A 26,558-nucleotide genomic window follows, 5' to 3' on the forward strand; every position below is an offset into this window, starting at 1 on the left:
TATAAATTGGATGGCCTTACCTATCTTAAAATACATTGTTGGATTCACCAGAATGGCGGTGGTGTTACTTATTGCAAACACGTGTCGATGTCGGCACAAGTCGATGACCTGCGTTTTCGACCTGAAACAAATGAATTGTCATTTAGAATTTTGACACGTGCCCCAGCAGTTCAATAATTGTCATTTGTTTGTTTAATTATTTGGTGGTGTACGTGTACCACTTGCTCCAACAGTGCAAATTCACGAACCGGCGAACCGGTTCCCTACCGAAAGTCGCGAGCGCATAACGGCAGTCGCGGCGGCCGGCGACGGCGGCGGAGTTGTTCCCATTGCGATCAGGCAGTTCAAAGCTCATACGAACTAGTAAGAGATATGAGTTATAAACTGAGATCGATGTCATAAACTAGGGAAAAAATTACCAAGCTCTCCGAGGCCGGACTGGTCCGGTGGCTAAATGGTAAAATGATTTTATTTGTTCCCTAGTTGTGGTTCCAACAGTATTCAAAATCTAAGGTTATTTTTGTGAGAATGCTAGAAAACCGAATTTCAGTTTCCATACCTTCGTGCCAGTTTCCTTCTCCCCCTCCTAAAACTTCTCATTGAACAGTTTTAATATATGTAAGATGTAGGTCTATAGATATTAAACGAATTTGTGTTACAATGAAGCCCGTAAGGTTACTTACGCCTTATAAACCTGAAGGACTCCTGGGGATTTAGAATCCAGGTAAGGGCATTTAACCATTGATATAAATTAAATAGGTGATAAGCGCAAACATTTTTGTTAAAGTGTTATTTGTTCTATGCATTATCTAAATATTGGTAGGTATACATAACAACTCCTAACTATCCATATCGACGCCTACTATCCATTGTATAATCGTTACTTTGTTTGGGGCTGGACAGGTTAGTTGTATTGTAGAGTCCGTTATGCTCATCAAAGGCTTCATAATTATTGCATAATTACAACTACCCCGGCAACAGATTACTCTAGCCTCTTGGGGTTTAATGTCCTAATACTAGTACAAATTACCTCCAATGAAATTTAAATCTTAATGAAATGGAATAGAGTTTCTTTTATTTCGTTTCGTTCGATTTTAAAACAAAACAAATTCAACTCTATTTTCTAATACCGTTGATTCAAATTCGATTGCCAATTTTCCTCGTATGGTGGGCCGCTAGAGGCTAGAGCCTGAGCCTGAGCGTTCGTCTCGTCCGCGACGGGAACACACGACCAGATCGCGTCCGTGGGAAGAGCGAGTTCCGGCTGGGCCACTTGCCCCGCCTTTCACCAGCAAGGTCGCGCGGTGGCCGCGCTACTTTCTTTTATATAACCGGCCGGAATGCGACACCCGAATTTATGCCGCTGACGTCAGAGGTGATTCACCGCGCCGATTAGCCTGCCCGACTCCCGGTGGTTTTTTTTTTGTATAGCCACACGCCACTCGTATAGCTTCCAATCAGTCGCAAGGCATATTCATGTTAAAGTTACAGCCAAGGCGCGTATCTGTATCGGTATCGTGCCAAACATCTAATTGCTTAGAAGTTGGTTCGCACAGACGAATAGTACTTAAAAGGCCTGTACCTGTAATCCATGTCCTTGTCTCTATCTAACAATTATTAGATTTATTAAAATGGAGAGATTACAGAATTACCTATCTAAAACTTACAGATGTTTGGAGCAATCTGTAAAAAACAATTATTACCTAATGATCGTTACGTTAACCCTATAACAATACAACAACAAAAGAATAAATGCAACTTAATCTAGCAGTGGATAAACCCTAATCATACTTATCATATCGTACCATAGTCAAAACTAACGCCTAATCATAACGCCAGAGTCCAGGGTGTGGAGACTGAAAAACCTGGTGTGGAATTTTAAAACGATCATCTATGCCAGCACCCTCTGAAGGAAAGTTTCTGCCATCCTGTCATGCGTTTATGGGATGCGATGTGGGTCATGTGGGACTTTAGATTTGTGGCAGAAGAATTCACAACACCCTCCCTCCATATAAAATAATTGGCGCCGTAGACAATGTCTAAATTTCTGATAATGCCAGCCTTTGTGTGATGCGTCTAAGGCTAATGGGCATTGTCAGATGTGGGAAGGTTCGCTGAGAGCGGGAGACTGGGAGATACAGGACAATATGGCGCTCTACGTAAGTACTTCGCATGGACTGTAATGGGAAGAATATTTTAGGTACAGTGTACAGTCACCTGAATAATATGTTACTCTAAGAAGGCCACAAAAATATGTGACATGCTCTTATGGCTCTACAAATAAAATCGTGTCAGATGTTTTTGCTGCCTTCGTTGTGTAATATATTACCTATTGCAGGTGACTGTAGGTACCTACAGGTACAGCTAAGTCCGATATTTAATTCATAGGCGTGCTGAAGACGGGTAGTTTTGATAATCAGATTGATTTAGATTCAAATGAATGCTGCTTAAGTCAGGCTAACTTCTCCAAAAATTATATAAGGGCCAGCTGCACCAACCACAGTTAACAGACCGATCGATGTGACGCAGCAGAGATCTATGAAATTTCCCGTAGGTACAATAAACACGCGAACGCTTTAACGGTGACAGCTACGGTTTGGTGTAATCGACTCTTAATCAAGAAGACTGCTTGTTTTATCGCCGACAGAATTGAAAAGTCGGGACGCGGAATACAGAGCTTTGCCACAAATTAAAGATCCACATTACTAAAAGTTTACTGCCACTAATAAAGCCCCGCATCCCATAAACGTATGACTAGGATGGCATAAATAAACAGTGAATTTATAGACATCCGGGGCCCAAATTGCCAATGTTCGACGTTAGAAAGTGAGAGGTACCTACATCCGGATATACCGGAACTGCTCTGTCTTGCGCGACGGAATGCTGTTATGTCATCGAGCGATGTTGTCACGCCGCTAATCCCAACTTCCCAACTGATTATGTTCTTAAAAATTGCCCGATAAAATTATATCGGTTGATTAATGTTGTAGTAATAAAAGGCTTCATATTTTTAACGGATTATGGGTTTAGCTATAATATGTAAATTCACTGAAAACGACTAGGAGCAGTCACCAGGTCACCACTCTCTTCGAATACATATGTCGATTCTAACTGAGGCGGATGTCAAAAAGTTATTATGGCTAGCAGGTATATGGACTGGTTGAAGGTTTGTTTGCAAGATTTGTATTGTATTACACGCGTATTCGGGAAACGAGATAATCACAAGATCTAGAGACGATATAGAGATCAACTAGATTTACATTAGATATCGACTAGATGTGACTTGGATATTTAAGTCATAACTTGTCGAAATCGTTTAAGAGCACCTCCAGAATCGCGGAAACGTCAAATTTGACATATCTATCTTACATTATCCATTAAATTATCCATATCGTAACTTGTTGAAGTCTAGTAGAGATCTAATTCATTTCCAGAATCGAGCCGTTGTTATTTCTAGTTAGGTATATTATTAAGTGAAGATAAGCCCCCTTTAGCACGACAGCTTTTTCAACGCGCGTTTAAAAAGCGCTTGAATCTGTCCGCACTCTAAATTCGATTTAATGACCAAGGCTTAAAGTCGAAAATCCAACAACGCTTGATAAAAAGCGCCACCGCTGTCGTGTCACATGGTTATCCATTTGTGTTATTCAAACGCTTTTTTAACGCGCGTTGAAAAAGCGGTCGTGCGAATGGGGGCTAAAGGCAATGTAAAACTAGTTTTCTCATAATAAAATTCAGCTACGTTTTACGAGAACACTTTAAAATTTAACGATTTTTACTCATTATTATACACAACGATGGGATTTTAGTCGCGTAAAATTAAGTTTTAAAATTACCTCCGACATTTCGAGGACGGAGTTGTCCCCGTGGTCTCAGAGAAGACTGGCTAAGTTGACTTCAACATCTAACTAGGCGCACGAGTTTTTGAACTACCCGCACTTGGTATTTTATTAACTTGAACTTTTTGACTAGAAGTTAGATCACCGATTCACAGCACAACTTCTTTGCCAACCGCCTAAGATAAATGGTAGACCATAAAACTATCTAGAACCTACAAATTATACAATTTTGATTATACAATTTTCATTATCAGTGTAAAATATGTATTATCATTGTATTACCTACCATTCTAATGATATTTTGTATAAGAACTGAAAAGTTGTAAGTAAGCTGTAAGATGCAATGTAACTTGAAGTTCGGTAAGTGCCACCGCCGACTTTTTGTCTGATTGGTGACTAGTGTTTGATTATACAGTACTTATAAAATAAATATACCTAGTATATTAAGTAGACTTGGTCAAAAATAAACATCGAGGTTGAATTGCGACATGGTTGTAACCTATGTTTAACAAAATAAATGAAACTGAAACTGAAACTGACGCTGCGTCACTTTCGTTTATCGTTCGTAAGCCATATTGAGGAAATTAAGAAAATATAATGTACAATAAATAGCACGATCCGATGACAAATCACGAACTGAATTGGTTAATTAGTAGTAATATTCCATACCTGCTAAATTTCAATATTTAGAACTGTGACTTATGTCTATAAATTTTAAAAATCGCGGTTAGCCCGGTAATCTTCATTTAACATTATTTTTTTACTTTTATACTCTTACTGCCATCTATTGGATCGGTTTGGAACCACAAAAGTTGGCCAGTAATTTCAGAGCGATTTTGTTATTGACTGAAACATCCCAGTTTTTTCGTTAGGCAACACAACGTAGTCATTATATTCTCTTTAGGCAACACTATCGATTTGTCACTAAAGGCGTTTTGTAGTTTGTTAACTATATTCTTTCCCGCTTTAAATTTTCGCGACGTTCTTTTTTATTTCCAATGATAAATTATATTATTACAAATGTAACATTGTATTTTTAATATTTTATTAAACTTTTTGTTATTAGTCTACCCTCCACAAAAACTCAATACAGTGTAGCGTTGTTGACGCTTTAATGAATTTTATGTATTTTTATTTCATGGCGTCATGCAGTTTGAAGGTCGTCCATAAAGTATTTGACAGCTTAAAAATATGCTCCATAGAAATTTATAAAACGCAACTGCTCACTGCTGTGGTATAAATGTAACACGCGTAATTTTGTTTATTTGTTACTTGTTGATTTAAAAAAAACACTCGGAAAAAACATGTCGGATGTATAACACGCTTCACTTGTGTGCTTCAAAATATCTGAAACATATTGTGTTCATGGTTGTGTTTAAATGTTGGAAGAATTTCAAAATAACCTGCTGGAATCGCAAATGTCTAGCAATTAATTTCAAAACAAACCTGATGAATAAAGGCTTCTGATATGGAGTCAACAACCCACAAGAAGTTAAAAAGTCCAATTTTGAAAACATCTCCAGGAACTGGGTTTAACCCGAAGACCTCCATCTCGTAAGATGTTCTTTAATATACAGACTAACTAATAACTGAAGGTTACTTAATATCAACTAACATTTTATGTTTTGCATTATGTTTTGTCAAGACTGTCGGGATACATTGTTTAAATTTGTGCTTTAGTTTGCGAGGATCGTAAACAATGTCTATTGCTTATAATTAAAATATCTTTATAGATGTTCTGATGTTCCTGAAAGTCTCCTTGAACCGACTGCAGCTAAGAAGCATTTCAGCAAGTTTGGTAAAGTGCAGAGAATACGCCTGGTCACCAAGAAGCAAATGTGCATTGTTGAATATGACCAACCGTCTTCCATGGAACGAGCGGTGCTTAATGCTGGGGCGTATGATGGCTTTATGTTTGATGTCACTCGGTTCAAACCACGAGTGTAAGTATTAGCCCATATGCTGTTAAATAAGACGTTCCGTAGCCAAATGGCAAAAAACGGAACCCTTATGGATTCGTCATGTCTGTCTGTCTGTCTGTCCGTCCGTCCGTATGTCACAGCCACTTTTTTCCGAAACTATAAGAACTATACTGTTGAAACTTGGTAAGTAGATGTATTCTGTGAACCGCATTAAGATTTTCACACAAAAATAGAAAAAAAAACAATTTTTGGGGGTTCCCCATACTTAGAACTTAATTACAAATTTTTTTTTTCATCAGGCCCATATGTGTGGGGTATCTATAGATAGGTCTTCAAAAATCATACTGAGGTTTCTAATATCATTTTTTTCCAAACTGAATAGTTTGCGCGAGAGACACTTCCTAAGTGGTAAAATGTGTGTCCCCCCTGTAACTTCTAAAATAAGAGAATGATAAAACTAAAAAAAATATATGATGTACATTACCATGCAAACTTCCACCGAAAATTGGTTTGAACGAGATTTAGTAAGTAGTTTTTTTTAATACGTCATAAATCGTAAACCGCATCTTTATTATGTTACTTGCTGCTAAGGAACCCTTCATGGGCGAGTCAGACTCGCACTTGGCCGCCTTTATTTTTAAGTATGACACGTTCAGGTGACAATGACATTGACATTGGATTTATAAAGAAATAACAAAAAAATTGCCCAGTAGTGGGACACCAAAATAGGCCAGGAAAAAAAAAATTCATGACTGTCATTTGAGCTGAAACATTTTCCAACTAAGACATTTATTTTGTTTACATTCTTTTAAAATCTGAACAGAATAAGCTATAATATTGCTGCAATTTCATGCGTTTAGAGCGAGTTATACATCTATAGATCGTTTTTTTAGCATTAGAAATAAGGTAAACAATCTTGATGTGTCTTTTAAATGAAAAACACATTTTAAAAATAAGTTACGGCAAATATGTAACAATTATGAATCTAATACGATCATTTATTTTCTTCTGCTTTCATAAATAATAGTTAATGATTTTAAAAAAGCGTTTTTCAATTAAAAGACATGTCAAGATCGCTTACCTTCTTTCAAGTTCTTTCTAATGCTTAAAAAAACGAACTATAAACATCAATGTTGTTTTCAGAAGAAGGAAGAGCAAACGGGAGGATGATCCAGATTGGGTGCCTGATTCTGATGTTGAGGAAGAACTCTCAGCCATGGGAGGCGGACCCAGCTATGTAACAAGGCAAAGTCGTATGTATCTTATATCTAGATATTGTAGATTATCAAGTTTGGGTTTAGCAGGCATAGTTACCAACAGTAATTCAGGTCTCAAAAGTATATCAAAAATTTACATAGCGTCATCTAACTATTTACATTTATGTAATTTGATATATCTTGTTGAGCTGCATTTATTGTTTTATATTGGACCCTGCTGCTGGTGATATGAATAATGGGGAACCTATAAAGATAAACTCACCCATAGATGGTTTGCCAGATGGGCATCTGCACCCTTGTAAAGTGGGAGTCTTGCAGCCATATTGGCAGGCCACATCATTCTTTTTGCTAATACCTTATTTCTTGTTTTATAGATCTTTCCTACTCCTTGATTTTGCTCCTAAACTTTAGTACTGTGTTCTTATACTCATTGTATAATTATTAAGCTTAGAATAAATTTAAAAGTGGAAAAATTACTGTCTTGGGTGAGACTTGAACTCACGGCCGATCGATACTCCAGCGCTCTGCCATTGCATTCTGCATTGTTATTGTGTATTGTTTTAGGCATGGATGTCTCTCAAGAGGCAGGCACGTCCACTGTACTCTCGAGGGTAATCACACATTCACCTTCAAGTAAGGGAGATTCACCCGTTCGGAAGGTTCAGTCACCAATAAGAAAGGGTGATTCACCCATGAGGAAGAAAGCACCTATCCGTGAAAAACCAGTGACAATGTGAGTTTTATATATTGTTTTGCATTGCATACTTACTTTCTATTTTTTACCAACTTTTGTGACAACTGTCACAATATAATTAATACGCAAAAAATTAAAATTTTGTCTGGGGCGACAAAACATGGGAAATTTTATTTTGGTCTAAAAATATTTTACTAATGGTAACAACTAATAAAGTAAATTAATTGCAGACAACCAAAAAGTGGCATAGAGTCCCCAGTGATTATTACCACAACCCAGACAACCCTTAACACAGCAGAAGCTGCTGCTGAACTGCATCAATTGCGGTACAAGGTTTCTTCAACCCCCGATGAGCAGTGGAGGATATTGGATGCTCGAGACAGGTAGGCACATTTAGAACTGAATAAAGTATAATTTCACTGTCTGCTGTGTTTCGAATATTTATGTTATTTTCAATTTATAGAATTTTGAGAGCATGGGGTGGCGCAGGAGGTCGAATAAAAGTCGGCGGAGCCACTATAGGGACATGTCCTGATATGTGCCCAGAAAAAGAACGTCTGCACAGGCAAGCAGAACATCAGGTAACATTTTCAATAACATACATATAAGCAGAGATATCTTTTCAATTTTATTACAAGCTGTAAAATATTATTGACTAATCCAAGTCCCTATTAATCTGACATTTTTATTTTTACTCCTTTGTGTTCATTAGATACTTTAAATTGAAATCAAAATTTCAGGTAATGTCACTTGAAACCACTCCGGACTGCGACTACAAACTGGAGACATGGCGAGCCGTCAAGCAGTACAGCCGGAGCTCCGCCGACCAGGAGATCCCCATGTGCTACGAGCTCAGGCCTGCCGTCGTGCTCGAACGGACCTGCGCTTATCTGCTGTGTGAGATTGCTGACACTACAAGACAAGTGAGTGCCCAACTAATATTAGATTTTCTGTACAGTCGCCATCAGATATATCGGAGCAGCCAAGGTGCTCACGAATATCTGAACACGCCTCTATTCTCAGGGCGTTAGAGTGCGTGTTCAGATATTGTGAACACCTTGGCCGCTCCGATATATCTGATGGCGACTGTACCATCAAACATAAAAAACCGGGCAAGTGCGAGTCGGACTCGCGCACGAAGGGTTCCGTACCATAACGCAAAAAAAAAAAAAAACAAAAAAGCAAAAAAAAAAACGGTCAGCCATCCAAGTACTGACCACTCCCGACGTTGCTTAACTTTGGTCAAAAATCACGTTTGTTGTATGGGAGCCCCATTTAAATCTTTATTTTTTTCTGTTTTTAGTATTTGTTGTTATAGCGGCAACAGAAATACATCATCTGTGAAAATTTCAACTGTCTAGCTATCACGGTTCGTGAGATACAGCCTGGTGACAGACGGACGGACGGACGGACGGACGGACAGCGAAGTCTTAGTAATAGGGTCCCGTTTTACCCTTTGGGTACGGAACCCTAAAAACATCCTATCCCATATATTAAAGATCATTTATATAAATTCATTCATTTTTAATGGTTTCAGGTCACTCTCGCTGATTGGTTCCACTTCATGTGGGACCGTTTTCGTGGAATACGGAAAGACATAACGCAGCAGGCTCTTTGTTGTGCAGGTGAGTGTGTTCTTCACGAAACTGGTCTGGCCTAATGGGTAGTGATCCTGCCTGTGACGCCGATGGTCCTGGGTTCGAATCCCAGTAAGGGCATTTATTTGTGTGATTACACAGATATTTGTTCCTGAGTCATGGTTGTTTTATATGTATTTAAGTATTTAAAAATAATATATATAGTTGTCTAGTGAGTACCCACAAGCCTTCTTGGGCTTACTGTGGGACTTAGTCAATCTGTGTAAGAATGTCCATAAAAAAAAACTTCGTATCAAATATACCAAAAAAAAGGAACAGCCAAGCTAAGCTGCAATTTTTCTGGTCATCAGTGGTTTGATTAGTTGCAAATGTTTCACAGAGTCCATCCGCTTGGTTGAGATGTGCGCGCGCTTCCACGCGCACTGCGCGGCGCGGCTGGCCGACCTGGAGCACACGCAGTTCGACCAGAAGCTCAACACCGACAACCTCACCAAGTGCCTGCAGACGCTCAAGCACATGTACGCCGACGTCGGCCCGGAGGACAAGCCGAGGGAGGCGGAGTTCCGCGGCTACATAGCGTTGCTCAACTTGGGTGATGCCAATTTTTGGTGGGAGGTTAGATCATATTATTGAAATGTATTTGGTCTTAAAAAACAGTTGCTTTATGATTGCAGCTGTAGCAATACCTTACCTTCTCTGCTTAGAAATTTCTATGAGGGGGCAATCAGATTTACTGACTGTACAATACTGCAGCTGATTTGTTTGCAAAATTATACGTAAAAAAACTCAGCTTTATACTATGCTAAATTAAGTAAAAATTTATAAACTTTAATTAATTGTTATTAAAAAAAGGTTTTAAATCCTTTTTCAGATCAAACAGCTGCCAGTGGACATACAAAAATCTGAAGCCATCACGTTTGCCATGAAAGTATTTAATGCATTGGATAATAACAACTACGTCCGTTTTTTCCGCCTTGTCAAAGAAGAAGCGTCATACCTCCAGGCCTGTATTCTTCTAAGGTACTTCAACGACGTTCGCGCCAGAGCTTTAGCTAGAATAGTCAAGGCTTTCGCCCCGAGGGGTGGCTCGCGCTATCCGGCTGAAGAGTTAATGAATGCCCTGGCGTTCGAATCAGTTGATAGAATGAAAGCGTTTGTTAATCATTACGGTTTACGCTTTGCCAAAAATGACGAGGAGTTGACAGTTATACTCGACAGAAATCAATTTATAGAAGACAGTGACCCCTTTCCAGTCGCGCGTGCCCCACACCTCATTGAATCAAAGAGACAATGTAAAGTGGGCGCAGTTATTGCGGGAGGACAAGTACCTGTTGTAGACTTTGGAAGAAATCTTCCATATTCAAGCTTTAATAAGGACTGTACTCTTAAAGAGGAAGCTTTAACTGCTCAAGATCAAGGATATAACACCAGCAACGACAGTAATAAAGATGTCCAATCTCTAAGAGCAGAAATTCAGCGCCTAGCACAAGGTGGCAGAAGTTACGCAATCACGGATAGAGGTTCAGAAACAAAGTCAAATGTTTTTGTTAAGCCTGAAGTAAAACCGCAAAGTCCTGGAAAACCTTTGAATTTCGGCAGTCCTCAAACCAACAACAATAGCGGTAGTGGTAAAGCTTTGTTCTCGTTTAAACCGGCTATACCAGTAGCTCCAGCAGAGATTATTAATAACTCGCCTGAGAAAAGTCCCGGTTTTATATTTTCTAAACCCCAAGAAGATAATAACAATTTATTCAGTATGCCCGCGGAACCTAGTGGAAATAAGAATATTTTTGGAAAGGCTACTAATGACACTAATAATCTTTTTAAGAGTGCCCAAAATGCATTTAAGGAGTCAAAACCCACTGGAACTGTATTTCAAAAGCCAGATGTCAAACCTTCTGTTTTTGGTCAATTAGTTAACGAAAATAAACAAGACAGCAAAAAGTTGTTTGATGGGTCTGTAAGTAGCTTATTTTCAAAGAAAGATGAACCAAGTGCTGTATTTGGTAACCAGAATGTCTTAGGAAGTAAAAATATATTTGCAAGTGCCAAAGATAATATTTTTGCCAAGCCTGATACTGCTGGGCAAACTGTAAAAGGAAGTATATTTGGTAAACCTTCGACTCAAACACCGTCAAGTGTATTTGGGGCACTAAATACAAAGGAGAAAGATGTTAATAACACAAAATCGTTATTTACTGCTAATGGAGAGTCTCATGCGATATCACCTGGAAGTCTATTTAAAAGCGCTGTGAAAACTGAACAGAACACAGACGAAAAATCGTACTCAATATTCCAAAGTAAAAATAAATTCAATTCAGTTACTCAAAACCTATTTACTTCAGCAAATGAACACAAGAACGGCGAAGTATTTGATTTCAACGATGATGCTCAACAACAGCTTGAAGAACAAAGGCTCCATGAACAAAAAATGAAAGAAGAAGAAATGAGAAGGTTAGAACAAATACGAAAAGAAGAAGAATTAAGGCAAGAATTGAAAAGACAAGAAGAAAAGAGACGCCAAGAAGAACTTAAAAGACAGCAAGATGAGTTACGGCGCATTGAAGAAGAACGAAAAGAAAAAGAGCGTAAAGAAGAGGAGAAAAGAAAACAGGAAGAATTAAAGAGACGCTTAGAAGAAGAAGAAAGAAAAAGGGCGGAAGAAGCTAGAATAGCTGAATTAAAACGAAAGGCAGAAGAAGAACGATTATTTAAATTAAGAGTTGATGAAGAATCTACTGAATTAACAGAAGAACTTGTTGATGATGTCAACAAAGAAACTGTTATAGATATGATGAAAGATGAATTAAGAAAACTAGATGATTTAATGAAATTTGCGGGCGTTGTGACGGAAGAGATTGTTACTGAATTGTGTTCAGAGATTTGTAATGGCGAAATGCTTGCAGAAAATATATGGACGAATAAATTGATGAAGAAATGGTTTCACATTTGGCGTAAAAATTACATTAGAAACATAAAAAGGAGAAGTTTATTAGAAGATACACCAGTTTGGCTTACAGATAGGACGCCAATTCAAGAGGCATCTTGTCTTAAACGTATGGTTGAAAATGCTACTTTAAAGAATATGAATGCTATCCACAAAGGTTACAAATTTAGTGGAAAATTACCACTGCTGCCAACACCTGAAACTCTCAATCTGATGGAAATAATCAGATCTCCCCTTCTCAAGCGAATGAAACAGATACATTATTCGTACGACAAAGGATTATTTTGGAAAGTTACTTTAGTATCTTCTAGTGCTCAATTTATGTGCCGAAAAATCCATGTTAAAGATTGGATAAGAGACTCCTTTAGCGATAAAAAAGAACATGAAGTATCTAGCAGTCTAATATATGTAGGGAAAGAAACCTGGAATAAGTTATTGGATTTTGCAATATCTGTAAGTTTGACTGAAAAGGGTGGAAACAGCTGTAATGAAGCCATAGAGGGTAGTAATGGTCTTATTTTTTACGTCACTGAAAAAGATGTTGACATAATAGCCACCATTGAAGATATTTTAAAGACTAAATATCTGTACCAGATTATTCCAGTCGCATTGATAATGCCTGAAAAACCGAATCATGAATTAGAACTGTTTCTATCACAATGCATTAAAAACAAGATAATAACTGTTTATAAAGTATTTGTTGTGGATCCAAATAATTTATTTGATTCACTGAGAATGACCACAAAAAGTGCATTAAAGTGGTTGGCTCGAAACTATCCGCATGTGCCCCCACTTGAAATTGATTATGTCAAATCTATATGTGAGCGATATCTCGGAAATGAAATATGGTTTCAGTTAAGACGAATAAAAGACACTCGCTTGGATGCAGTAATGAAGGACTTGCCTAAACTAGTCCAATGTTATAATATTAGCGTGGAAAAATTGACTGAAGTTATTACTGAAGAAGATCTTTTCAACTACCCATTGTTTCCATTAGAGCTGAAAAAATATTTGAACACTGAAACATTATACCCAAAACCTTATGAATTCATTACAAGCAATGCTGCTACTTCGGAAAATGTAGCTACAATCAAAAATATGATGAAACACTTAAAATTGCCAACTCCAACAGGAGAGTATCAGCCAGTTAGTGCCGACAATATGCAAGAGCAAATTTATACATACTGCACCGAAATCGGATGGTTTCAACACCCAGAAAAGAGCACACGTGAAATTACCTTATTTCAACTATCAGACATTCTGAGAATGCCCCATGAAAATTTCAAAGTGTACTTTGAACAATTTGATTTAGCAAGTTTCCTAAATTTAATAGTATATGAAAGAATATACAGTCTGAAAGACTTTGATAACCGGTTTGCTATATATGAGAAATCAAAATTAGTTGAGTTCCGCAATGCCCAGTGGTTATTTGATTTGGATATGATTTGTAGATTAAAACACAAAGCGATAGAATATGAAGATGACATAGACGAATTTATAAATGTTAAGCGTCGTAAACTTGCTTTAGAATCAGTTGATTATCTCATGATTGAAGATAAAGATAGTACTATTGTAGAAGAGAGTATCAGAGAAGTTGACGAAAATATCACAAAATATACAGATTGTAAATACGAAGTTGACAAACTAGAGGAACAAATTGAAGAAGAAAGAAAAAGGTCTATGGATATGGAGAAGTTACTAAGACACGCTTTGTTAGATGCATAGCATCAATGTTGTATGTTGTAATATGATGTTGTAGTTATTTGACGTAAGTTATTATGAAAATTGATTAAATGAATTTGATTTTGTAAAGTGTAGTTATGCATTACGTTATTCCTATCAACCAATCAAAAAGCTTAGGTACTTTTCTAAGCGCGGGAACTTGCCCAAGCAAATCTCGCTCTCTGGTTGACGTCGTATTTTGCGTTCAACGTCACGATCGTCGTGTTTTTAACCTATGAATCTTGATATACGATGTGACTCATGTACGTATCGTAAAGCTACGTTTCTACCAGAGATTGTAAGGATGCGTAGCGAGAGATGTGTTTGTCCTGAACCAATAGAAATATTTCATTTACCTATTCTCGTTCAGCGCTGCTCTAGTGGAAACGACTCTAGCGTTCTAGTGGAAACAGCTGCTGATGCTGTTTTGTACATACAAAAAAAAGTAGTCCGGTAGCAATAACTTTTGAAGTTATAAGATTATTAATGTTGCTTATTTTTTACATATAGTTTCCAGACCACATACTAAACCTAATAATAATAATTTGTGTCATCCTAGGTATTTGCTTAGGTAGAAATTTAGGTATTTCTTTTTTTAAACAGCATTCGGTAAAAACAATATTCGAGATGAAATTATTTGTTTCCCTGTAAAAGCAAAGTGGCTTCCGACATACACACGCATTTTGTGTCATTTTCATCCACGGGTATAATGACATTTAATAAATACCTAATAGTGAACCTAAAATGCCTAAAATAAAATTATAGTCGGTAAGTGAAGTGTTGTACTTCACAGGATATTATAATATGTTATTCAAACAAATGTGTGTCAAATTCATCCACCGCTTTTATTTTTATTCATTTTTTTTCTTATAAAAATCAAATATCTGCCACAAAAAAAAATTCATGTTATTAAGTTTACGTCTACATTATTATAATGCCACATCGAGACAACATTCATGATTTGGGTCATTTTCAACCACGGTTTTTTACTATTTGGCAAAATAAAACTTTGCATGAACGGCGTACGCGGGGAAGGCTACCTACGCGGGTAGGGTGCTTGTTAGATGAACATTATGGCTTCTCTATCCGATGGGCCAACGCCGGCCACTCCAAGGAACGCAGCCATGCGGTAGAATGAGATAGCAATATCACTTGCTCCCTCTAACGCATAAATGCGTCCCTTGGAGTGGCCGGCATTGGCCCATCGTGTAGAGGAGCCAGTGTATTGTATTTATTTCATTCGGAGGCATCTTTTCATAGGCTCCTCATACTGACCAACATTCGTGAAGTTCGCAATCAAAAGGTACCACTTTATCCTTGCCATAAGGACTCGCTGACAGGTTATTTGTATAAAGATACAATAAAGTTTCGTCTTTATGGTAAACGACAAAGTGGTCCCTACCTTTTGAATGAGAATATCACATCAGCGACTTTTAAAAATAACTTTTATTCGATATTTAGAACACTTTTTAAGATTATTTTAAGACGCAATGTATTGCTAATTTTGTGATGTATAAAGTCTGGCAAGCAACGTCAATTATAATGATGATGATGTACATTGAATACAAGACTTCATAAATTATAAAAGTTATTGAAAAAAAAAAGTATGTTCGTTTGAGGAGCAGAATATAATTGTTTTAATTATTTTGGTGATATTACGGGCTCCACCGGGTTGGTATAATTCTGAGAAAAAATGTTGGCTTGCGATTATCGTTAGCCACGCCCCCACAACATAGCATGAATTGAATGCAATGAAAATATTTGCACTTGCATGTGCAACTATAATATGTACCTAGTTGATACATAATATAAAGACTGATTTTATAAATTTTAGTAATATATATCATTACGATACCTTTTGGTTCAATTGGCGTAAAGGACAAAATGCTACTTTTCAGGAGACGCGAAAAACTGCATTTTTTTAAAATGTTTATAATATATTTTTGTGGTTTATCGAGCTATGTTTTTGATGTGTATTGGAAAAGTACTCAAAATGTTAGTCTCTTTAACCTGAATTAGCAATCATATCTATAAATTAAATACGAAAGAAGTTAATTTCCTTTAAAATTGGTCAAAAACACTATGAATGTCCTTTACGCCCATGAAATTTTTGATAATTTAGTGAATCTTGTTTATTAGGGGGACGTAAGAGACGTTATCAGACTATTTTATTCCAAATTCGGGGTGTATTAGTTACCAGTCACGGTACACATGTTAACTTTTCTCAGCATAATTTACTGTTACGAAGCTTAAAAATGTATCAAACGGTAGTTGATTATGCCAAGTATATCCCGATTAGAGTTATAATAGTATAGTGTCTAAAATCATAAGAACTTTGTTTATTAAAATTTTCATACATAGGAATTTTACATCTTAAAAATAATTACACAGTAACTATTAGTCAAACCCGTTCTTTATCGCTTCCGGTGCAAAAGTGCCCATAATACTCACGGCATTACCCCGCTGGATGGCTATGGACAGCCTCTGCACCAGAAAAGATTCAGAGTGGGGATCCTCTCCCTTTTGCCTATGTCACGCACAAATTGTTTCGCGTCAGCACCCCAGCAGCCCGCTTTTTCCTCCGCAAAGGGGACGAAAATAAAGGGCAAGTAAAATAATATCAATATGTAGTATAATATGTCCTTTACAACCACATTGACCATACGAGATACGATATGAAAAATCATTAAGACAAATGAAGGGCTTAAAGGACGACAAAACACATGTAAGTCATTTACAACAATATTTATAGCGGTAACCTTTACGATAATATCCATATTTCTAATTTATAACTGGTAATTTACCATTGAGATAAGCTGTTGTTGCAAGCTCATAGTGCAAAAATTGGGTCGTAAAGGCAACTTTTTAAGAGATATCGAACGAAAGAGCTTGGAATTCTGAACATAACTGTATATAACGACTACCGTAGGCTCAAAGGGCGTAAGGGACAAAATTGCGAAAATGCAGTTATACTCAGTATTTTTTTTTTCTATCGAATAGTATTATTTAACGTCTCGATAACTTGAAAAAAATGTCCGTTAAGCACTATGAAAAATCAATGCTTGAATACAATTTTCCAACGCATTTGGCCGTATCTGCCAATTCAAAAAAAATTTGTGAGACATTTTGGCGTAACTCCCAACTTTGTGTACGATTTGCGTGGATGTCTTTTGCATCGGAAATTTTATTAAATAAATATGTGGTAATTTTTTGTCCGTTACGCCTCTTTGCGCTTTTTGAGTGCTAAATGTACGTTACGCCCACAACTAATGGATGTTTACACGAGTGTTATAGTATGGGGTACGTATCTCGTACATTGAATTCAATGTACGAGATACGCCCCCATACTATGTATAATTTCGGGTTTATAATTGTTGTTTTTTGTGTTTAAGTGGGATGAGCTAGTTATACTTTCCTTGTGAATTTTTTTATTAAGTAGGTACTTGCATTACCTGCTCATGTGCTCATTGCTTTATTTATAGAGTTACTAAATTTTGACAATTTAAACTGAACTAGTGGGTACTTTTTCATCAGTTTTATGAAAATAATAAAACATGACTATATTCAAATGATAATTATGGCGTTTAATTAAGGTAAGACTGATAACTTTTAGTTTTGTTTGTGACTGGGTCATTGGTAATACCTATTGATTAAAACGTATCATTAATACTTTTTTGTTTAAACCCTAATTTACAGGATTACCCTTATGAAAGTTACTGTTTAGTTAAATTAACGTTTGCATTTAAATCCATAGAAGTACGTAAGCCTGGCCTTTTTCTACTCTAATGTAATGTCATAAATATGCGATCATATTCATTAAGTTTTACTGAATAGGCATATGAAATTTCTAAACTACTATTGTACCTAATAGTATTTTAGTATGTAAAAGTAAAATTTATAATCTAATTAACATTACAAACAGAAATAACGCATAATACTTTCTATAGTTAAATTAATTTGTTAGAAATTGTTGTATATCAATATATACATCAATGGTTGGACAGCAGTGATTCTGTTGAAGTAATATACCTAAACAAATAAATAGAACATTGTTTTAGTTGCTAAGAAAACGACCTTTTCCACGTTTAAGTATTCAAAATAACAAAAATGTGGAAAAACTTAAGAGTGAATACTACATCTCTATATTTTTTCGGAACAAAAATGTAAATTATAGTAAGTACTTAGAAGTATAGTGTTCCCTAAATGCAAGTAGTAGCAATATTGGCAATATTGCAACGAAATTATTGGATTTACGCCAAATGGTACTAAAACAGTTTAAAGTTTAGTACATTACGCCCTTTTTTCTAATAAGATAAACAATAAAGAAGAGACGTAAGGGACGCTCTTCTTAAAAACAGTCGTGTTTTTTGGCGTAACGGACATGCTATTTTCGTTGATAAGCATTGTATTGTAAGTTCAAGAAATCAGTTTAAAAGACCTCAAAAAGTTAGGAATAAGCCACATACAGGCATTAGTTTATTCAAACAAACAAAAAAGGTCTGATTTTTTTCCTCAAACAGAACTGTTTTTTGGCTCTCCTGAAAAATCGCGTTTTGTCAGTTAAGCCCTTTGAGCCTACGGTAGTCGATATAACTCATTTTCACCAAAATGTCCTTTACGCCAATTGAACCCAAAGGTAATTAGTATCCAAGAAGCTTGAACTATCAAAAGAGTTGGTAATTAAATAATAATAAATAAATAAATAAATATTATAGGACATTCTTACACAGATTGACTAAGTCCCACAGTAAGCTCAAGAAGGCTTGTGTTGTGGGTACTCAGACAACGATATATATAATATACAAATACTTAAATACATATAAAACACCCATGACTCAGGAACAAATATCTGTATCATCATACAAATAAATGCCCTTACTGGGATTCGAACCCAGGACCATTGGCTTCGCAGGCAGAGTCACTACCCACTAGGCCAGACTGGTCGTCAAATTAATATTAGTATTATTGGTGGTAATTATTATTGAGGGTAAATGTATAATAATAATACTTCAATTTAATTTGTTCAAATACTTCATAGTAACCTAGCTCTTGTCGGTGGAGTATTCGCCATTCCGTTCTTTTCTCTGCCACTGTTTTGAGCTCCTGATGCGTCACGTCACTACATTAATTTTCTCTTTGGCCTGGTCAATATATGCACGTCTCGGTCTTCCCCTGCCTCTCTGTTCTTCTATTCTGCCTTCAATTATAGAGTTTATGTAAGTATCGTGACGTATCATGTGCCCCAACATGTTTCCCCTTCGGTTTTCAATTGTTTTTAGCAGAGATCTCTTCTCACCTACCAAATTAAATTAAATATACTTGAAGTAATATAAACAAATAAAAAAAAACATTGTTTTTGTGGCTAAGAAAACGACCTTTTCCACGTTTAAGTATCCAAAATAACAAAAATGGGGAAAACTTGACAGTGAATACATCTCTATAATTTTTCGGAAAAAAAATGTAAAGTATAGTACTAGAAGTATAGTGTTCCCTAAATGCAAGTTGCCAATATTGCAAAGAAGAGGCGTAAGGGACGCCTTTTTAAAAAATAGTCGTGTTTTTTGGCGTAACGAACATGCTATTTTCGTAAATAAGCATTGTATTCAAGAAATCAGTTTAAAAGACCTCAAAAAATTAGGAATAAGCCACATACAGGCATCAGTTAATTCAAACAAACAAAAGTGTCTGATTTTTTTCTCAAAACAAAACTGATTTTTGGCTCTCCTGGAAAATCGCGTTTTGTCAGTTAAGGCCTTTGAGGCTACGGTAGTGGATATAACTTATTTTCGCCAAAATGTCCTTTACGCCAATTGAACCCAAAGGTATTATCCAAGAAGCTTGAACTATCAAAAGTGTTGGTAATTATTATTTAAGGTAAATGTATTCAAAACATAAGACTAAACAGGCTTTAAATAACCTCAATACGTGTAATTAATAATATCTATTGTAAAAAAATGCTAAGAACAAAAAAATACATTAAAAAAATAATGTGCATAATTTACGTTAAGTATGGAAAGACTGGTTTGTGCTATTTATAATGAAAAGAAAATGTTTATATTAAAATTTATTAGTCCATATGTGACGTTATCTATGAAAAGGGGCCTTATTGTCTATGGCGCTTACGCCATTATTAACCAAGCTCCGATATTGAATACTATGCCGCGCGACGCTGTGCGGCGTAAGCGCCATCGACAATAAGGTCCCTTTTCATAGATAATGCCCCATATAATTAAGATATATTAAAGTTAGACTTGATTAGATAATTAGATATAGAAATCAAAATATTAATAACATTAATATAAATTAAGTTCAAGAAGTAATATTTTTATCAAAGAATGAAAGTTACCTCAAGTCACGGCATTAATAAGCAAATTTTACTCAAGTGGTACCTTTTCCCTGTCATTGTCACAAGTATATGATGCGTAACCGTGAACACTAAAGTTTGTAAATTGCGAACTCTTTCTCTTTTACTCCAATTAGACGTAATAAAAGTGACAGAGAAAGATGTCCGCAATTTGCGAATTGCGATGTTCGCGGTAGGCCTTCAGGATGGATATTTGTTAATCAACATTACGTAACGAATGTCAAAGAGGAATTTCACATTCTCAATGTGTATAGATATAAACAGACCTTAATTCTCTTTCTTACTTACACACTTACAGTTATTTTGCTAAATGGTGACATAATGTACAATATCTATAAGTTCTCTTTGTAGTAGTATAACTTTGCATAAGTTGCGTTAATTTGGCGCGCAGGCGAAGTAAACATGCGTTGCGTACGCAACGTGTGGTTTTTAGAGAGAGGCCCTTACCCGCCGCCACGCCAAGGTCGCGCCGCGCCCGCCGCGCCCGCTCCCCGTGCACGGCCCGTGTTGCCCGTTAAGAGCCACCCGCTAACGTCGTATGAACGCGAACATTATTTTTGTATTATTTGTTTATGCAATGGATGAAACTGACACAAATTCATATTTCTTATTTATCCCGCCTTTTATATTAATAAGGTGTGAACTCTAGTAACCTTAATATTCTTTTGTTATGGTAATAGCCTGTTAGAACAAAATTATCAAAAATCTTATGAAGCTGTGCCTCAATAAGACACAAAAACATGTAATGTACATATTGATACGATTAAATGCGACGTCAGCAATTTATTTTAACTTTAATTATTTTTTGAGTCATTTTGAATAGTATGACATAGTATCCGATTGCAATGGACGTAATTGACACAAACTATGTTTTCACATAAAAAAAACTATCCTGAATGCGACACAGTTACATGTTTTCTCTCGAATATTCTTTTCTCCAAAATAATTCAAAATAAAAATAATTACCACAAATAATTAAATAATTTAAAAAGCAAACATTATCTGTGACACAAAACAAAATGTAAGATTAACATCTTAAAACAGCATTCGTAAGCGAAAAAAAATTTGACTTTAATATTACTTTAAGTTAGGGCTCAAAATATAGCCAGCGCTGCAGGACTAAAGGAAGTATGTAATTATTATGTAATGTATGTTGCGAGCGAAACACTATCAGTCATTATTTTGGCGCGCGCGTTCCGTTAAACACTCCATAAGTGTATTACAACTTTTCCTATAGGCAGGTAGGCCTAGGCACGTGGCAACCAACTGGCTTGCTTTTCTACCGTGAACGGGAGCAGATTCGTAGGTATTAATCCGAGCTCGCGCGGAGAGTTCCATAGGCCTGCTAACGGTCCAAAAATGACCCTGTATATGGTAAGAGCTCTTTTCCTATACTACTCTTTGGCTCCTTTTAAAATGCGCGATAAATTACCGCTCGTGTGTATGAGGCCTATACCTGTCAAGAGTCAACGTCATTTGACTTTTCAATACGTCAAACCATCGTCAACGTCAATTCAAAAGTTTTCAAAAACGGTGTTTTTCACAAATTTTTTTACTCATCAAGTGATCGAGTGTTCAGATTTTTATGGAAGATTATTTACGTAAGTACTTACCTATGATTTCATTTGAATTATAAGTGTCGAAAGCACTGCAGTGTGAGCGTGCGCACAATGATAATGATAAAACTGGGCAAGCATTTGCAAAGTGGAAATTTCAATAGGTACCTTTATAATAATATTTTTTCTTCTATAAGTAGTTTGATTTAATATTCATTATTTTTCTCCTAATACCCTTAAAGCACTAAATAATTGTTTCAATGAAATTTAAACCATTTCTTATTGGGTTAAAATTTTGTTTGGTTACAAAACAATCCAACTGCCTTTTTTTCTTGTGTGTTGGGCCTTAGGAAGCTATTGCAGCAATAGAAACACACCTCACACAGCTCATGGTCCATGAAATACACCTCACACTGGAGTTATAGTGATAGGGTAATGTGTTCTTTTGTTGTTGTTTTAGTCAATAAAATGTAAAATGTTATTTTGTTACAGTCAATACAAAATGGTGTTGGCACAATTAGGTGTAGGTAGTTTAGGGTCTTGTGTAGTTTGGTTCCTTGGTGTGTTTGAATTAAACAATCTTTATTGCACTGTAAAATATTAAATTACATAAATTACTATAAGACATAAATAGGAATATAAAACTAAAACTACAGTCCGTTTTTTTTAGCATTAGAAAGAACTTCGCAGAAGTAAGCTTGTGGTTCCAAATCCGGCACTATTAGCGGTAATAATTTGAAGTAAATTATATGTATTGACCATGCTTCATTAGATAATTCAATAATTATTAACAATTAAAGTGCCTGATAAAAACTGCACGCTTGCTTCTGTGGAGTTCTTTCTAATGCTAAAAAAAACGAACTATAACTACCTGTGTTTGAATGGTTCATTTTGAGAAATAAGAAAACCTTTGAAAAATTTTGAGTTTTTTTATTAATTATGGTGATAACTGATAGTTTAAGAAATACTATTGAGAAAGAGATGAGTTTCTCAAGTATTTGTCTCCACATTTTTTGATTATCTAAATGACTGTAGTTCTGTAGAAAGCGACCAACTTTTTATTTGTGTGAAAGTGACTTACACCTAGGGTGACCAGATACAAATTTCAAAAGTCCTGACAAAATTCCTGATTTTCGGCCGAAATTCCTGACATGAGCTGTCGCGGCGGGTGGCGAGGTGGCGAGGTGGCGGGGGGGGGGGGGTGCATGCCGCGCGGCGCACCGTTAGTCCAGTTTCTACGTTATAACAGTGCGCGTGTCGTGTCCTTAACATGGCGTCTAGTAGCAAACGCCCGAGTATGTACTTTTACGGATTTACGTTACTGGTAGTAAACTATTTGTATTAATAATGTGAATAAAAGCTGATCTCAATTATATACCAATGTTAAGTTAAAAGGTGATTTTTTTAAATGAAAGAAGTGAAGTTCTAAGCTTGTAAAGGGAAATACTTATGTCAGTAAACTGTTTTACTATTTTTTTTGTTATTTTGATTAAAAATATTATTTTTACTGTGTATTATACCATTTTATTGTTTTGTTTATTTGTCCTTCGGGAAACGGAAATGCCAAAATTCCTGACATTTCCCTTTTCCGGCCGCATTCCTGACATATGCCTAAAATTCCTGACATGTCAGGAAAATTCCTGACGTCTGGTCACCCTACTTACACCCTAACTCGGTAGCTTTGGTCGCTTTCTGCATTGATAAAAAAGTTGAGTTGGTTGTTTTCTGCATAACTATGGTCAAATTGCAATTTAGAACACAACATGTAATTGTAAATGTCAACTTTGGTCATCCTCTTCAGGGGGTTGTACAACTTTTAAGCATGCATCAACAAATTCTGTAAAGATGGGTTCTTGCATGTATTCTTGAAACAATGCATCAGGGTGCGGTGAGCTATCTAAAACCTTTAGTAGTTCCCGCACATGTGGATTTGCTAAGCACTGCTTTAAATCTGCTGATTCCTCTGAAATTAAGATAATACACAAATTAGACTATTTTGTTATATGCAAAAGTGACTTTTAACTATTTCTTGTAACTCTGCCTGCCTTGGTCCAGTCTATGAAACCAAGGTTTTGTAGTGCTTATATTCATAATTAATTACTTAAGAATTATTAAATCATTTTATTGTGAGCATGACTTTATGGATTATAGCATAACTAACTAAATGTAGTTTTGTGGAGCATTGTATGTAACAATAAAGTTGTAACTTCTAGTATAATAAATAACTAAATAATAAATAATAATAATTATGCCATTTTAGGCCTGCCATGGTGGAATGTATTAAAATAGTTTATCTAAAAAATTGGCACCGTTTTTACATGGTAACTATAAACATAAAGGTTTTCAAACCAAAAAAAATACATTGACAAAGTGTTACCTAATAATTTCAACTTTTCCTGAGGCACAGTATCTTCAGTAGGAAACTCATATTCTTTTTGAACCACTTCCGATTCTGTAGCATTAGATTTCGGTGGCGCTTCACAAGGAGTTTCCTTATGTTTCTGGCAGCATGCTACTGAGCAGCTATAACAATTAAAATAACACAATATATAATCATAACCAATTAGAGATAACTAATTCTTTATTGCACATAAAGACATGAAAAACTTGACTACTAATAATAGGTAAGTAACTATTAGAAATTTGCTTGACAATTACCACCAGGATATAGGTACTAAATAAAACTCTGTTCACTGTTTATGATTATTATAACAATGGCGTAAAAGGAAAAGGTCAGACGTACTATAAATTAAATTTTTACATATAATCCCATAAACTTACTAAGGTTGTCTGCATTTTGGACATTTGTATTTCGATTGTTCTCCGCATTGTATACAACTCATTCTGGAACCAAACCTTTAAGAAATAGGCACTAAATGTAATTCAGTTACATTTATTTGCAGTTGCAGTAAATAAAGTAACGCAAATTGATTTTAAATTAGATTCGCAGTATACTATACGCATGCAAATTGATTTTAAATTAGATTCGCAGTATACTATACGCATGGAGTCGAGTAAACATACCATAAACATACATCTGTCAATGTCATCAAATGTCAAGAGCACATGTTATTTACCAAAGTTGTTTGAGCTATATGTTTAACTTCGTCTTCTTAATTACTACCAAGAAGTTTATATAGATGGTCAAGTAAATCTTGTCAGTAGACAAAGGCGGCAAATTTAAAAAATGTAGGCGCGAAGGGTTATCGTTCCATAGAAAATTTGAAATTCGCGCCTTTTTCTACTGACAAGATTTGCTTGACCAAGTATATAGTGGTATCAGACGGGACTGATCAAATCGGTCGATTTGATCAGAAATGTAATTGGCGTCAATCTCCAATTTTAGATTTATGGTGATATTAGAGCGGTCTAAATTGAAAAAATGCCATAGAACGAAAATACTGGCCTCACAAATTGGTATTTTTGCGTCCGCAACTCATTTTATCGGTAATATCGGTCATTATCGGCGGTTGAATTCGGCGAGCCAAATTGGTATTTGGTCCGCACATCTTGATTCGATCGGGTAATTTAATCAGATTGGCAAAACATTGACTAATCTGTCTGGATACGGCTAGTTGATCACACCAATTTGTCAGTCAGTAAGGCCAAGCGCGTACCACGATTTTAATTTTTGCGACACGGTTTTAGAATCGCGCTGTAATTTATCGCAGAAAATTCACTGCGCGCACTGCGATGAAAAGTCGACGATTTGTTCATTCTCGACATGGATTTCGTACCAGTCGCTTGTCGTGAAACAATATGCAATCGCTGTATGACTTTGAGTATTTATACCACAAAGGTGATCTCCTTCTATTTCCATAATTAAACGGTCAACATCTAGCGTCTCATCTTGTGGTTCCATTGGAGAAGCAGGTTCCGATATGTTGACGCTTGGAGAGCGAAATGCCGACTGAGGTCCGGGGTGCGATTTTATTATCGCAGTGCGCGCGGGGCCATCCAACTCCGTACGCTGCAATTCACTTTGCGACAATCGCGTCGCGAGCAGTCGCGGAAAAATGTAACAAATCACAATTTTAAAATCGCTGCGATTTTTTTGTCGCATATGCGCGCATTGCCATATAAACACGTACGTTACATTTCTGCGACTATATTATCGCGCGACAAAAAGTCGTGGTGCGCGCTTGGCCTAAGAACCAGGTCTATGATGGTAAGAACCAAAGAATATAATACTCACTAGGAGAAGAACGATAACTCCATACAAAAAAATGTCCCCTTCAAAAGTTCGTTTATACTACTAGCGCTCGGTAGGATACCATTGTAATTAGAATTGACAACCCGTTTAGCCTAGCGGGTATTGGCAGTAATCCAGTTCAGGAAGCTAATGGTCCTGGGTTCGAATCCCGGAGAGGGAATTTCTTTTTGTATTATTTTATTTTTTGTTGGGGTCAGGTTTTTAGGAGCCCATCAACGTGCACACTAGCGCCACTGCTGAATACATTAAACTAATTTTTATGTTACTGGATTCGTCAACCTACCCGTTCAAAACTAAAACGGCCGTTTTTGTTTTGAGCTCATAGATTGACGAATCCAGCAACATAAAAACTAGTTTGATGTATTCAAAAGGTACTTAAATACACAATACAGTCAGTAGCGGCCCCTTTTTTAAATACCTGTCGTTAAATTTAAATAATCACGATTATTTATTATAGCAGTGGTGCTAGTGTGCACGTTGTTGGGC

General features: G+C 36.3%; 2 protein-coding genes and 1 long non-coding RNA gene across 3 annotated transcripts in view; 1 reads left to right on the forward strand and 2 right to left on the reverse strand.

Annotated features, from left to right (window-relative positions):
• LOC134670120 (uncharacterized) overlaps nt 1-26,558 on the reverse strand; it is a 381,632-nt gene that overhangs the window by 62,614 nt on the left and 292,460 nt on the right. The gene's annotated exons all lie outside the window — the stretch shown is intronic.
• On the forward strand, nt 5,063-14,029 carry LOC134670073 (uncharacterized). The gene is made up of 10 exons (XM_063527749.1): nt 5,063-5,393; nt 5,573-5,782; nt 6,905-7,014; nt 7,543-7,711; nt 7,903-8,055; nt 8,136-8,253; nt 8,413-8,595; nt 9,210-9,297; nt 9,650-9,885; nt 10,142-14,029. The coding sequence occupies exons 1-10, from the start codon at nt 5,308-5,310 to the stop codon at nt 13,940-13,942; spliced, it is 5,154 nt and encodes a 1,717-aa protein (XP_063383819.1). The 5' UTR covers nt 5,063-5,307; the 3' UTR covers nt 13,943-14,029.
• On the reverse strand, nt 23,624-24,823 carry LOC134669782 (zinc finger HIT domain-containing protein 3). Its single transcript, XM_063527409.1, has 3 exons — nt 24,641-24,823; nt 24,237-24,382; nt 23,624-23,822 (listed from the first exon to the last, which is right to left on the reverse strand). The coding sequence occupies exons 1-3, from the start codon at nt 24,700-24,702 to the stop codon at nt 23,638-23,640; spliced, it is 393 nt and encodes a 130-aa protein (XP_063383479.1). The 5' UTR covers nt 24,703-24,823; the 3' UTR covers nt 23,624-23,637.

This window comes from Cydia fagiglandana, chromosome 13 (assembly GCF_963556715.1).
Source record: "Cydia fagiglandana chromosome 13, ilCydFagi1.1, whole genome shotgun sequence".
In the NCBI taxonomy this organism is placed as follows: domain Eukaryota; kingdom Metazoa; phylum Arthropoda; class Insecta; order Lepidoptera; family Tortricidae; genus Cydia; species Cydia fagiglandana.